General features: G+C 51.4%; 1 protein-coding gene across 1 annotated transcript; it reads right to left on the bottom strand.

The window, feature by feature from the left end:
- Positions 1-881: 881 nt before the first annotated feature.
- Positions 882-10204, bottom strand: SERTAD4 (SERTA domain containing 4). Its single transcript, XM_080933740.1, has 4 exons — positions 10126-10204; positions 5622-5813; positions 4517-4632; positions 882-2171 (listed from the first exon to the last, which is right to left on the bottom strand). Exons 2-4 carry the CDS (start codon positions 5794-5796, stop codon positions 1374-1376), a joined length of 1089 nt encoding a protein of 362 aa, XP_080789866.1. The 5' UTR covers positions 5797-5813; positions 10126-10204; the 3' UTR covers positions 882-1373.
- Positions 10205-10582: the final 378 nt, after the last annotated feature.

Genomic DNA, 10582 nt, shown 5'->3' with positions numbered 1-10582 from the left:
CCAAATACACAGTACCAATGACAAGTGAGCTCCGTTTCTCCAAAATAACGTTCTGCAACCTACAAACCTTTACATTCTTTTAAGATAAAACGTATTGATCACCACGTATAATCTATTAACATTGTGCTTCTCAATCAACAGCGAAATTCGTATATAGAAACCACATGCTCTTAAGAGTCTAAACGCATGAAATGATGCAAAAACAGGTCAAAATATGATGCATGCTACGGGCTGTGGATGCCACTGGACAAGGAAACAAAACAGCCCAAAGCTGGGAGAGCCCAGACCCAGCAACCACTTGTTGCCATGGAGAACCCAGGCAGCCTTCTCTGTTCCTCATGGCCTTCCCCATTGTCTTCTCCATCTCTACCCAAAAATATCAGACCCACAGCCACTGGGCGTCATAAACAAAGGAAAAAGGGGGAGAGTAACTCGAAAGTTGAACGCGATAGTTCAAAGTTAGGTTTCCAAACTGCATGGATCCACCCTGTGTTTTGTCAAATCCCTGCTGTAACTCTGATTCATCCTTAATTTTCGCACTGGCAAAAATTAAGTTAAAGTAAGGCACCCAAGATGGCCCTGATCGCCACCTATCACCCCATCAGAGATGGCTCTGTACACCACCCCCTACTCACCCCATCAGAGATGACTCTGTACACCACCCCCTACTCACCCCATCAGAGATGGCTCTGTACACCACCCCCTACTCGCCCCATCAGAGATGGCTCTGTACACCACCCCCTACTCACCCCATCAGAGATGGCCCTGTATGCCACCTCTCCAGCCACCCACTACCCATCACAGGCAAACCAGAGCTTGTAGGGAACTGTCTCCACAGGTCCTAGATGGCTGTCCTGCCAGGTGTGCTTCATCTCGCCCCAACCTGTCCAGTACGAACATGTCACAGCTCAGAAAACCACTTCATCTAGCTTCCTGCCTCCAGTCTCTTACTCAGGGGGAAAAATACTGCATCACATGGAAGCAGGCACCTCTGCTGGTTATATTGATTTGCTTACCAAGTAACGACCTAATTAACTGGCAAGCATGTTGAACTTGGCTAGCTGCGGGCTCCTTGGAGGGGCAGTGGGAATTCAACAAGGGCGTGTTGTCTTCTATCTACTCTACTGATTTTTTTTTAAAGGAAACTAAGATATACTTTGAAACATGAAGTTGGCTTTCCTTGGCAAAATCACATTAATAAGTGGCTTGTGGACGCTGACTGTACAGACGTTTTTGTGCAATCTGCTCCCCAGGCAGTGAAACAACGGGGTGTGTTCACGGCGTGATTTTATCGGTTGTACAAAACTACAAAATCCAGAGTAAAAACTGATCATGCTGTGCGTGCTTAGGAGCCAGTCGGGGTGGGGGTGCAGTCACATTTTACCCCCTCTGCTGCAGCACAGTTTGTTGCTCGGGGAAAGCTCCTTTTTCCTCAAAGACTTTTTCCAAGACTCGTTCGCACGGCTTCTCTCGTTATATCCAGTCTCAAAATAATCGTAAAATTGGCCTTTGCGCTCGAAATCAGGGTCGTTTCCCACAGGTTCTTGGCCGAGGGCATCACCATCTCTGCTGGTTTCATGACTTACTTTCCCATCGCTGTTGAACTTGACCTTTTCCTGGACACCAAGCGACCTGATGTTAGTGACGAAGATTTCGTTGGCAGGTATTTGGCTCTTGTAAATAGGTGCACTGCCTACATCAGAGTCCACATGGTGGGGGCAGCTAGGCAAAGGCAGAGGGGAGGAGGAGGAGGAGGGGGAGGAGGAGGGGGAGGAAGGGGAGGAGGAGGAGGCAGAGGCAGATGAGGCCACGCCAGCAGCCGAAGCACTTCCAACACCAGTATTGACAGAGAGGGGTAGGTTCAGGCAGTGACCACCACACTCCTGGTAAAGACAGCAAGTGTGGAGCTTTTCCCTCTCCTCTTTGGCCACCCGGGGCCGTTTCCGGTAAGGACAGTCTTGAGCCAGGAACCACTCTTGGGCAGGGGGGCTACTGAGGGAACAGGCAGGGAGGCACCAGCTGTTCTGCATGACGATCTCCCCATGGATCCTCTTCATCAGGTTGTTGATAAGAACAGACCTTCTCAGGTACACTTCCGGGTCATCGATGAACCTGAGCTTCTCCAGGGACATGTAAAGGATGTGTGCTCGCTCCTCGAAAATGGAGATGGTCTGAAAACCAGAGGCAGGAGAACCCTTAGGAAATGAAGCTTGTGAAAACAGTTTTGCCCATTTAGAGGCTGGCCCTGTTGTTGTGGACAACCCGAGGCCCTCCTGCTTCCTAACTTACTGGTGTGGACCCAAGGAGGGCCCAGCCAGAAGGCTCAGTCCTTTAAGTCACAGAGGAGAAGAGGAGACACAGTCAACCAGAGCTGTCAGAGGTCAGGGCAAGCAATTGCAGGGGTAATCTGAAGCAGCCCTGGGAGGATTGGGGGTTCTCTGGGTGAAATGTTCTCACGTCTTTGTGCAGAGGCACATTCATGCACTCCACACTCTACAACAGTGAGTTTTTAAGTCTATCCGTTTTCTTGTTACTATTTATTTATTTATTTATTTGAGACAGGCTCTCTCTACTATATATCCTGAGCTATCCTGGAACTCATCCTGTAGCCTTAAACTCGTAGAGATCTGCCTGCCCCTGTCACTTGGGTGGAGTTAAGGCCTGTGCCATCCTTAATGGCTGAAAATCATTTTTATGTGTATGAGCATTTGCCAGCATGCTTATCTCTGCCTATGGGAGCACCTGGTCCCTGCCCGTGAGAGGCCAGAAGAGGATATTAGTTTCCTGAAATCGGGGTTATATTCAGTTGCGAGCTGCCAAATGGGTGCTGGGAGTAGAACCCAGGTCCTCTGCAAGAGCAGCCAGTGCTCTGAACTGCTGAACCGTCTCCGCAGCCCTAGTACCTGGGGAGATTCGAGATACAGGTTCTAACAGGCACGGATCAGAGCGTGGACCGAAGCCACCAAGGAACACTGCTGACGTGCAAAGCTGTAATCTGCCTTATCTAGTAAGAGGGAAATTGTAGTCAATGAAACTCAGACTAAGCACCTGGAAACAGAGGTCTTGTGGGCTAGCAGAAAAGAGAGATACAGAGAGAAACTGGGGGTGAGTCGGGGTGTGCGGTCCTGGGCTGTGTGAGGCCATCCCTGGGTGAAGGATGCTGCAACTGCTGTTATTATTATCTTGTTTTTGTGAAAATAAAATAAAAACAGACATGGCCTTGCTGTGCAGCCTACAGGGCCCTGGGACTCACAACGTAGTGCAGACTGAACTCCCAGCAATCCATCTGCCCTGCTCAGATCACAGTGCACCTGGCACATCCCAGTAGCAACTGGCAAAGCTCAAAGAGCCACAACCCAGAAACTAAAGAAACAGACATGGGTGTCTTTCTACAAACAGGCAAAGGCAATAGTTGGAGGACCGGGAAGAACAAGAGAGGGGAGACAGAATGCATGGGTTGGGTGGGGCCACGGAGGCATCTGGGCCACTGGGCTCTGGCTGTCCCTCCTTGGTACGGTCAGTGGAGGTCTGAAGAACTAATGCTCAGATGCTCAGCCCTTCGCCTCATGCGTTCTCCCCCACCGTGTTGTTTCTTTATGTTTGTGAAAAGAAAAACAGCCCTCTGTCTCCTTCCTTGGGAGTTGATTCCGAATTTTAACGAAACCTGACATGTGCTAGGATGTATCTGGAACAGCATGTGCACTTTCTATGCACGTATCCAAGGGACGATACACTGACTCCAGGAGGTCAGGAAAACCCCTGGGCAACTACTGCAATTAGCACAAGCAGTGGCCTCGCAGCCACAAATCATACCGCAGAGCATCCCTACCTCTCAACCTGGGAATACTAAATCACAGGCAAAAAGATGTGTTTCCTTACATGATTTTATTACTTCTGGTGAGAGAAGCTCTTTCTGGTTCTTTCTTCAAGGACGTGTGAAAAGTAACACAGTCCCTGTCCTAGTTAGGGTTTCTATTGCTGTGAACAAGCACCACAATCAAAAAGCAACTTGAGAGGAAAGGGTTTATTCAGCTCACACTTCCACAGCACTGTTTATCACTGAAGGAAGTCAGGTCAGGAACTCATACATGGCAGGAGCTGGTGCAGAGGCCATGAAGGGATGCTGCTTACTGGCTTGCTCATCCTGGCTTGTTCATCCTGCTTTCTTATAGAACCCAGGACCACATGCCCGAGGATGAAACCACCCACGGTGGGCTGTATTCTCCCCAATCAATCACCAATTAAGAAAATGCCTTGGAGGCTTGCTTACAGCCTGATCTTACGAAAGCATCTTCTGCCTCCTCTCAGATGTCTAGCTTATGAGGAGTTGACATAAAACTATCCAGTAGAGGTCCCCAACACCCCCACTCCCCAAAAGACAGTGATTCAAGTAGCCCCAAAAAGAAACGGCTCTCTTCTATCTCTTGGGTGGAACAGTTTAATGCCTGGAAATGGTTCAAGTATGTGCTATGAAGTATCGTAACTGTTAATAAAATAACTGCTATTTAAAACATACTTTATGGCTGCAGCTGCCGAGTGGTGGATGAAGATCCTCCTCTTCTGCATACTTCCTCTTGAAGTATGTGACCTTGGGTGTGCTTATAGGATTTGGAATTCCCCTGTAATGTGATCCTGCGGTAATAAATCAGACAGACAAATGACACAAGGCCTGCCAGATATTCCCAAAGCAAAATGCTTCCATTTCCTTTCCCTCTAGTGCGTAAGTTGGCTGCATCCCTGTCTGTACACACAGTCATGAGAAACAAACCTGTCTTCATGGTTGCTATCGGATGACGTCCTGTGAGCCTGGGAAGGTAAAGATTTCCAAGTAGTGTCAGAGGAAAATGTCACCCACCTTTCTTCATTTACCAAGCGCCTGGAATCTCAGCTGTCTGCATAGGACAACAGCAGAATCCATGGGTCGGAGGGGTGTGACCTATGTGAGGTAATGCCAGCGCTTGCTCAGACTCCTCACACAGGAGGCAGAGCCATGGGTCCGAATCACTTTAGAGTGAGTAAACAGGTACAATTCTATACGTGGGAGTTGTAACATTTTTTTCCCTCTTAAAATACAAAGCTAAATATTCAAGTTTAGAATGTGGAGTAATTAAATTATGTCTCACGCTGGAAATGTTAACACGTCAGCCATGAGTAAAGCAAAGGCCCCCTTTGAGACCTTTTCAGGGACCAGATTTTCTGAAGCTTATATTTCCGGTTTTTTTTTTTTTTTAAAAAAAGAAAAAAGAAAAAGAAAGAAAATCCACAGACCTATCATTGAATAAGAACTCAGAAGAACTTATTTGAGACTATCAGAATTAATGTCTAGAAGAACATATTTCATTTTCTCATCAACCATGTGGTTCACGAAGAGTAGCAGCTTGAAGCTGGTGCAGATTCTTTTGTGATCTGTGGGGTAGAGGTCTGGCTGTGGAGCCTGTGACTGCTTGTACATCCCTGGGACCGTTTGCTTCCTTGGGTCGGAAAGCTGGAACCCAAACTTTGGGTATCTAGTTCAGTCCCTTTAAAAATGCTGCTCCAGGACACCCACAGCTTTCCCAAGGGAGCCCAGCCCCAAGGTCTGAATGGACACCGCCTCCTAAGGAGAAGGTCAAAGGCCATACCTGCCAGTTGTGAGCTGGCTACCCGGTCTCCCAGAGAAGGAACCTGTGCTGGCCCTGGGGGGCTTGCACCTCCGTAGCCGTCAGCCTCCCATAGTGTTTGGTACCCGGTAATTTCATCAGCTCCTTCTGAGACAATGGGCTCGCAGAATCTATTCATGGACAGAACCAGCGTCATCTCTAACAGCCTTAGATCTGGGGGTGAAAGGGGTGGGGGAGGGGATAGATAAAGAGAGCTGATTAGGAACCAGCCTGAGGATGGTCTCAGCATCTTCCTGTGCCTGAAGAAACTTTTACTTTCTGCCCCCTCCCCCTTCCCGCTCCCCAACCATCTGATTATTTTTCCAAGGAAACCTCAGCAAGCTCTTGATGCATTAGCTTAGGCACTGAGATCAGCAGCCCTGCATTTCAGGGTGGATCTTTAAGGCCCACTTTTCTTATTGTTCTCAGATTCCCCTCAGCCTCTCTCAGACAGCTGCTCTGCCTCCCAAATACAGTTTCCTCCCAACCTTAAAAATGTACCCATAAGAGGAAGGGCCAGAACCCTCAGCCTCCCTCCTATTAATAAGGTGAAATCAATTTTCTATTCAAGCCCCTAGGAGACCCCTTTGATGAGATCTGCTAATCGACTGGGGGAGGGGGACAGGAGTCCCTAGGGTCCTCCCAATACTTGGTGAGTTTCTGTCTCTTTCCCAGCTTTTCCCTCTCTCTCCAGTTCCTCTTCCCCTATGCTCTCCTCCTGGGGTGAAGCTGACAGACACTTGGTAGTTGTTTCCACGGCCCTGATCGGCCTGAACTGGATCTGCCTCCAGTCAAAACACTGCGAGATGAAGACAGAAAATTGGCTCCAGTTTCCAGCCGTGAGTTGCAGTCCCACAGGAGCCAAGCATAACATCAACCAGACAGCGGAATATTAAACAGGAGCCAGGCCCCGGGCAGACACAGCCAGCAACTCTTTAAACTGCAAAGCCAGATGCATGGCAGGAACTTCCCGAGAGAGTCAACATAGTCTTTTCTGGTTCCCCAACCTGACCTCAGGGTTGCAGGGAGCAACCCAGCCTCTGACATTTTGTGATGCCCTCAGACACTGACCCTGTGGAATCCAGACTACAGGGCTACATCCATTGGGCTGTGTTGACCCTCAAGACAGTGTTAAGAGTAGGTTTCAGAGAGAAATAAGCTGGGTACAACATCAGGAAGATCCTGGGGCCACAGGCCAGAGGGAAGACCTGGCACCTCTGGTCCCTGGTTTATTTAGGACATCCAGACCTGCCTGGCTCATTTGCCTTTCAAGAACCTGTCAGTGAAATGCTACCTGGCTTGCTTGCTCAAGATGGCTTTTCCTTGTACAGCAAGAGCCCAGTTCATTCTTGTGCCTCCTGGCTAGGGCAAGGATGAGCTTGTCACTGTCTCACAGAGAGTACTGTTCCCTACATGTTAGAACATGAGTGCACTTCCAGGGGAAAGGGGAGAATGTGGCTTCAATAAGGTGGCAAAGTCCTCTGGCTACCAGGACAGCTACTGACAACTGACTTGTCTTTCACCAGGTGCCTGTGTTCTGGGATTCAGCTGAAGCCCTGCAGAATAGAGCAGGGTAGAATCAGGTATAGCTGACTAGGTCCTAGGAGCCTGCACTTCCATTTTTCTTTCTAAAGAGATGTCAAAAATGGCTTAAGGGAAGAGGATATGGGTGTGTACATGTGTGTATTAGAGTGTGTGTATATGCTGTGAGCATGTGCATATGTGTGTGTGCATGTTATAAGTCTGAGCACGTGTGTGCACATGTGCATATGTGAACTGCTAGCCTGTGTATATGTGTGTGCATGTTGCTAGACTGCATGTGTGTGTGCATGTGCATGCATGCACAGTGTGTATGTGTATTAGTGTGTGCAAACATGCATGTGGTGAGTCTGCATATGTGTGTGCACATGCATTAGTGTGTGTGTGTGCGCACGAGGATGTATGCAACAATTCTCTGTAAGTGCTGGGAGATGTCATTTATTTCAGTCTTTCAGCCATCAACAAAGAAATTCTGTCTCCATCGGTTTAGCAAGCTCAGCTCTTTGGACTCTTCTTGTCAAACTCTGCAACGAAGCAGAGTCCAATTTTCTAACCTTGTCTAAAAGACACCTGTATCCAGAAATGCCACCGCTGGAGACAGGACCCGGCCCTTTCTGACTGACATACTCACTTCTGCGGTGGATTCTGGGAAGAGGATCTAAGCCTTTGCCTGGCGGAACTTTTATTACGCATAAACAAAAGAGGGCTTACAAACCCACACCCCTAAAGAAAGAGAGGCACCTCCACCTCCAGGCTCCCAGCGGCAATTACCTTTGCTTAATAGGACATTAATGGGCCCTGGGCTGCTCTGCCTTACTGTTTGTTTATGTTCTAATGACTTAGGGAGCAGCTTGTCTGTTGTTAAGACTCTCAGGGCTTCGATTTGTTAGCATTGTTTACAACATATGAAATTCCATCATTACGCATCTGAAGTTGGACTGTGGCAGGATGGTTCTTAGTGTGGTCGTTTCTTTTGTTTATAACATCTAATTTCTTCAAGTTTTTCTTTTTCAGATTGAAAACTGTCACATACAAGATCTTAAATGGGAGAGGCAGGGTTCTGCAAGTGATTTACTTAAGCTGGAATAAAACATGAATGAGCTGGAACTATTTGGGAGGGGGGAGGAGAATCTGCAATTGAGCCTTCCTTGGTCTATTTGTCACTTACACTGACGCTAACCAATTAGGGAGGCAAGCATAGTGCTCCAGACGCTGGGCTGTACAGCACTGGGCACCCATATTTAGCATGGGCCCTCTGTTCTGGAATCCAGGAATCCAAGTCCACAAATTTATACTGTTAATATGAAAAGCAGTCACAAGGATGCATACTACAGAGATTTTGTTTTGTTTTAAGATAAGAAACGAGTGGATGAAAACCAAAAGCATTACTGCACTAACTTGTAGCCCTCGGACTCCTGTGCAGTGTTTGGTCACTGAGGTGATGCTGGCTGAAGGCTAAGTGTGAGCATTTCCACCGAGTGATCTTCACACATGCATTTCTATACAGTTTGGTTTTTCCGGATGAAGCCATTATGGTGCTAAAAAGCAGTGGCTGCGATGGCTCAGGGTGCCAGGAGTCTAACGGGGGCTACTACGGGACATAAAGCTGCGCGACAGGAGGCTCATCCTTCTTCCTCTGGGAATTACAGAGCATTTTATATAAGGCGCCTCTAGGCTGCTGGAAGACAGAGTCCAACCCTGGTCAGCATGGGATGACCGCTGCAATTCAGAGAACTGCAGTGCTCTGTCCCGAGGAGCCAAGTGACTTCCCCACCCACGGACTCCAGGCGGTCCCAGACAGAATCTCAACAGTTTGGCTGGTTCAACCAATGGTGGAAGGAGGGTCTGGGTGGGTAAAACAAAACCTTTTAACGCTCCAAACCTGACAGGTGTTGCTTTTTGCAAGCCCCGGTGGTGCCCTGAGAAATGCAATGGCCAGTTGCAGTCCCAGGAGCCTAAGAGTTCTCTGTTGGTGTTGGGGGTTGGGAATGCAGGTGTGTGTGTGGTGGTGGTGGTGGGGACTAAGTCGGTCAGCGGTTCCCCACTGGGAGCTTTGGGGTCAGCTTTCTCAGCCCAGGCCCAAGGTGGGGTGCAGGGGTGTGACGGGTCCTTTATCCAGGGTCTCACAAGGACGAACCCTGGAGACTGGTGTCACTGCCCTTAAGCCCTTTTCCTGGACCGAGGGCATCGTCCGGCCAGCCGCTGGCCGCAGGGAAAAGTAAACAGCCCAAGTGTCTGGGAACAAAGGCAAGTTGTCTTCCAAGGTGCTGGAGCCCAGTGCCTCTCCTGAAGAATAAGGGCTATCATTATTCGCTCTCTTTCTAAAAACCAAGTTTCCTTCTATGGGAAATACACGCCAAGGTGGGATTCCAAGGCTATGACTCACAGCGGCTGGCGGGGCCACACTCCAGCCCGCAGCTGCCCTGGTCCTTCGCCGAGCTGCTGCCGCCCGCGCCGTGCGCGCCGCTGGAGCTAGGGTGGACCTTGGTGACCCGCTCCTGCGGCCGGGCGCTCGGGAAAGTTGCGGGGCCGAGGAGGCTGGTAGAGGCGGGGGCGTGGGCCTGGCAGCCCGCGGGGAGGTGAGCCGAGGACAGCGCCGCCCGCAGCCGGGAGCAGGGGCGGGCGCGGAGGTGGCGGGGGGACACAAGGTGTTAGCTCCGGCAGCGGCGCCTTGTTCCGCGGAACGCATGTCCCTGAGCCCCGCAGGCCCTCCTCCCTACCCTCTTGGCCCCAGGCTGACCCTCTTGCTACCCGGGGACATCCCCCACTCGCCGCCACGGGGGTCTTCGCCGCCCGCCCGGGTCGCCTCGTGCGCGCCGCGGCTCCCGGGAAGGGCGCGCGGCCCCGGAGAGCGCGCGCCGCCCCCACGCCCCGCTGTGTCCAGCTGCGTCCCGGCCCCACGCGCGACCCTCACCGACCCCGCGCGCCCTGGGGTCACGGCTCTTACCGCGCGCCCCGCGCTCCAGCCGCCGCCGTCCTCCGCGCGGCCGCCGCTGCCCACGCGCCTCCCGGGCCCTGTCGGCGTGGCCCGGTGCGCGGCGGCCGAGGTCCCCGCAGGTCCCGCCGCCGCCGCCGCCGCCGCAGACGGTTATGGAAATGAGCCGCTGTGTCTGGCGAGGAGCGCGAGAAACCCGTCAATCCTGTTTGCCATTTCCCCTCGGATTTCCGAGCCTGGCTCTGCTGGATGCCCCCGGGGCGAGAGGGAACCTGACAAGCGCGCTCCCCGCCTCCCTCCGCTCTGCCAGATCGCGGGGCGCCGCGCCCCCGCCCGCCCTGCCTCCGCCCCCGCTCCGCCTCCGCCCTCGGGGCCGCGCGGGCGCTCCCGCCCGCAGCCCGGACCCCACGCGCGCAGCCCGCCCGAGGCAGGGGCTGCAACGCACTAAGCGTTCACCGCTACCTGCCCA

The sequence above is a fragment of the Micromys minutus genome (assembly GCF_963924665.1).
Source record: "Micromys minutus genome assembly, chromosome: 1".
NCBI classification, from domain to species: domain Eukaryota; kingdom Metazoa; phylum Chordata; class Mammalia; order Rodentia; family Muridae; genus Micromys; species Micromys minutus.
Note: the sequence above shows the minus strand (reverse complement) of the source record. Positions and strands in the feature narration are given on the sequence as shown.

Excerpts from the sequence above, each read along its gene's own strand:
- SERTAD4 (XM_080933740.1), bottom strand. The coding sequence starts at position 5,796 with ATGACGCTGGTTCTGTCCATGAATAGATTCTGCGAGCCCATTGTCTCA. Across the intron at positions 4,633-5,621 it reads AGCCAGCTCACAACTGGCAG|GATCACATTACAGGGGAATT; the intron begins GTATGGCCTTTG and ends TTATTACCGCAG. Across the intron at positions 2,172-4,516 it reads TCGGCAGCTGCAGCCATAAA|ACCATCTCCATTTTCGAGGA; the intron begins GTATGTTTTAAA and ends TCTGGTTTTCAG.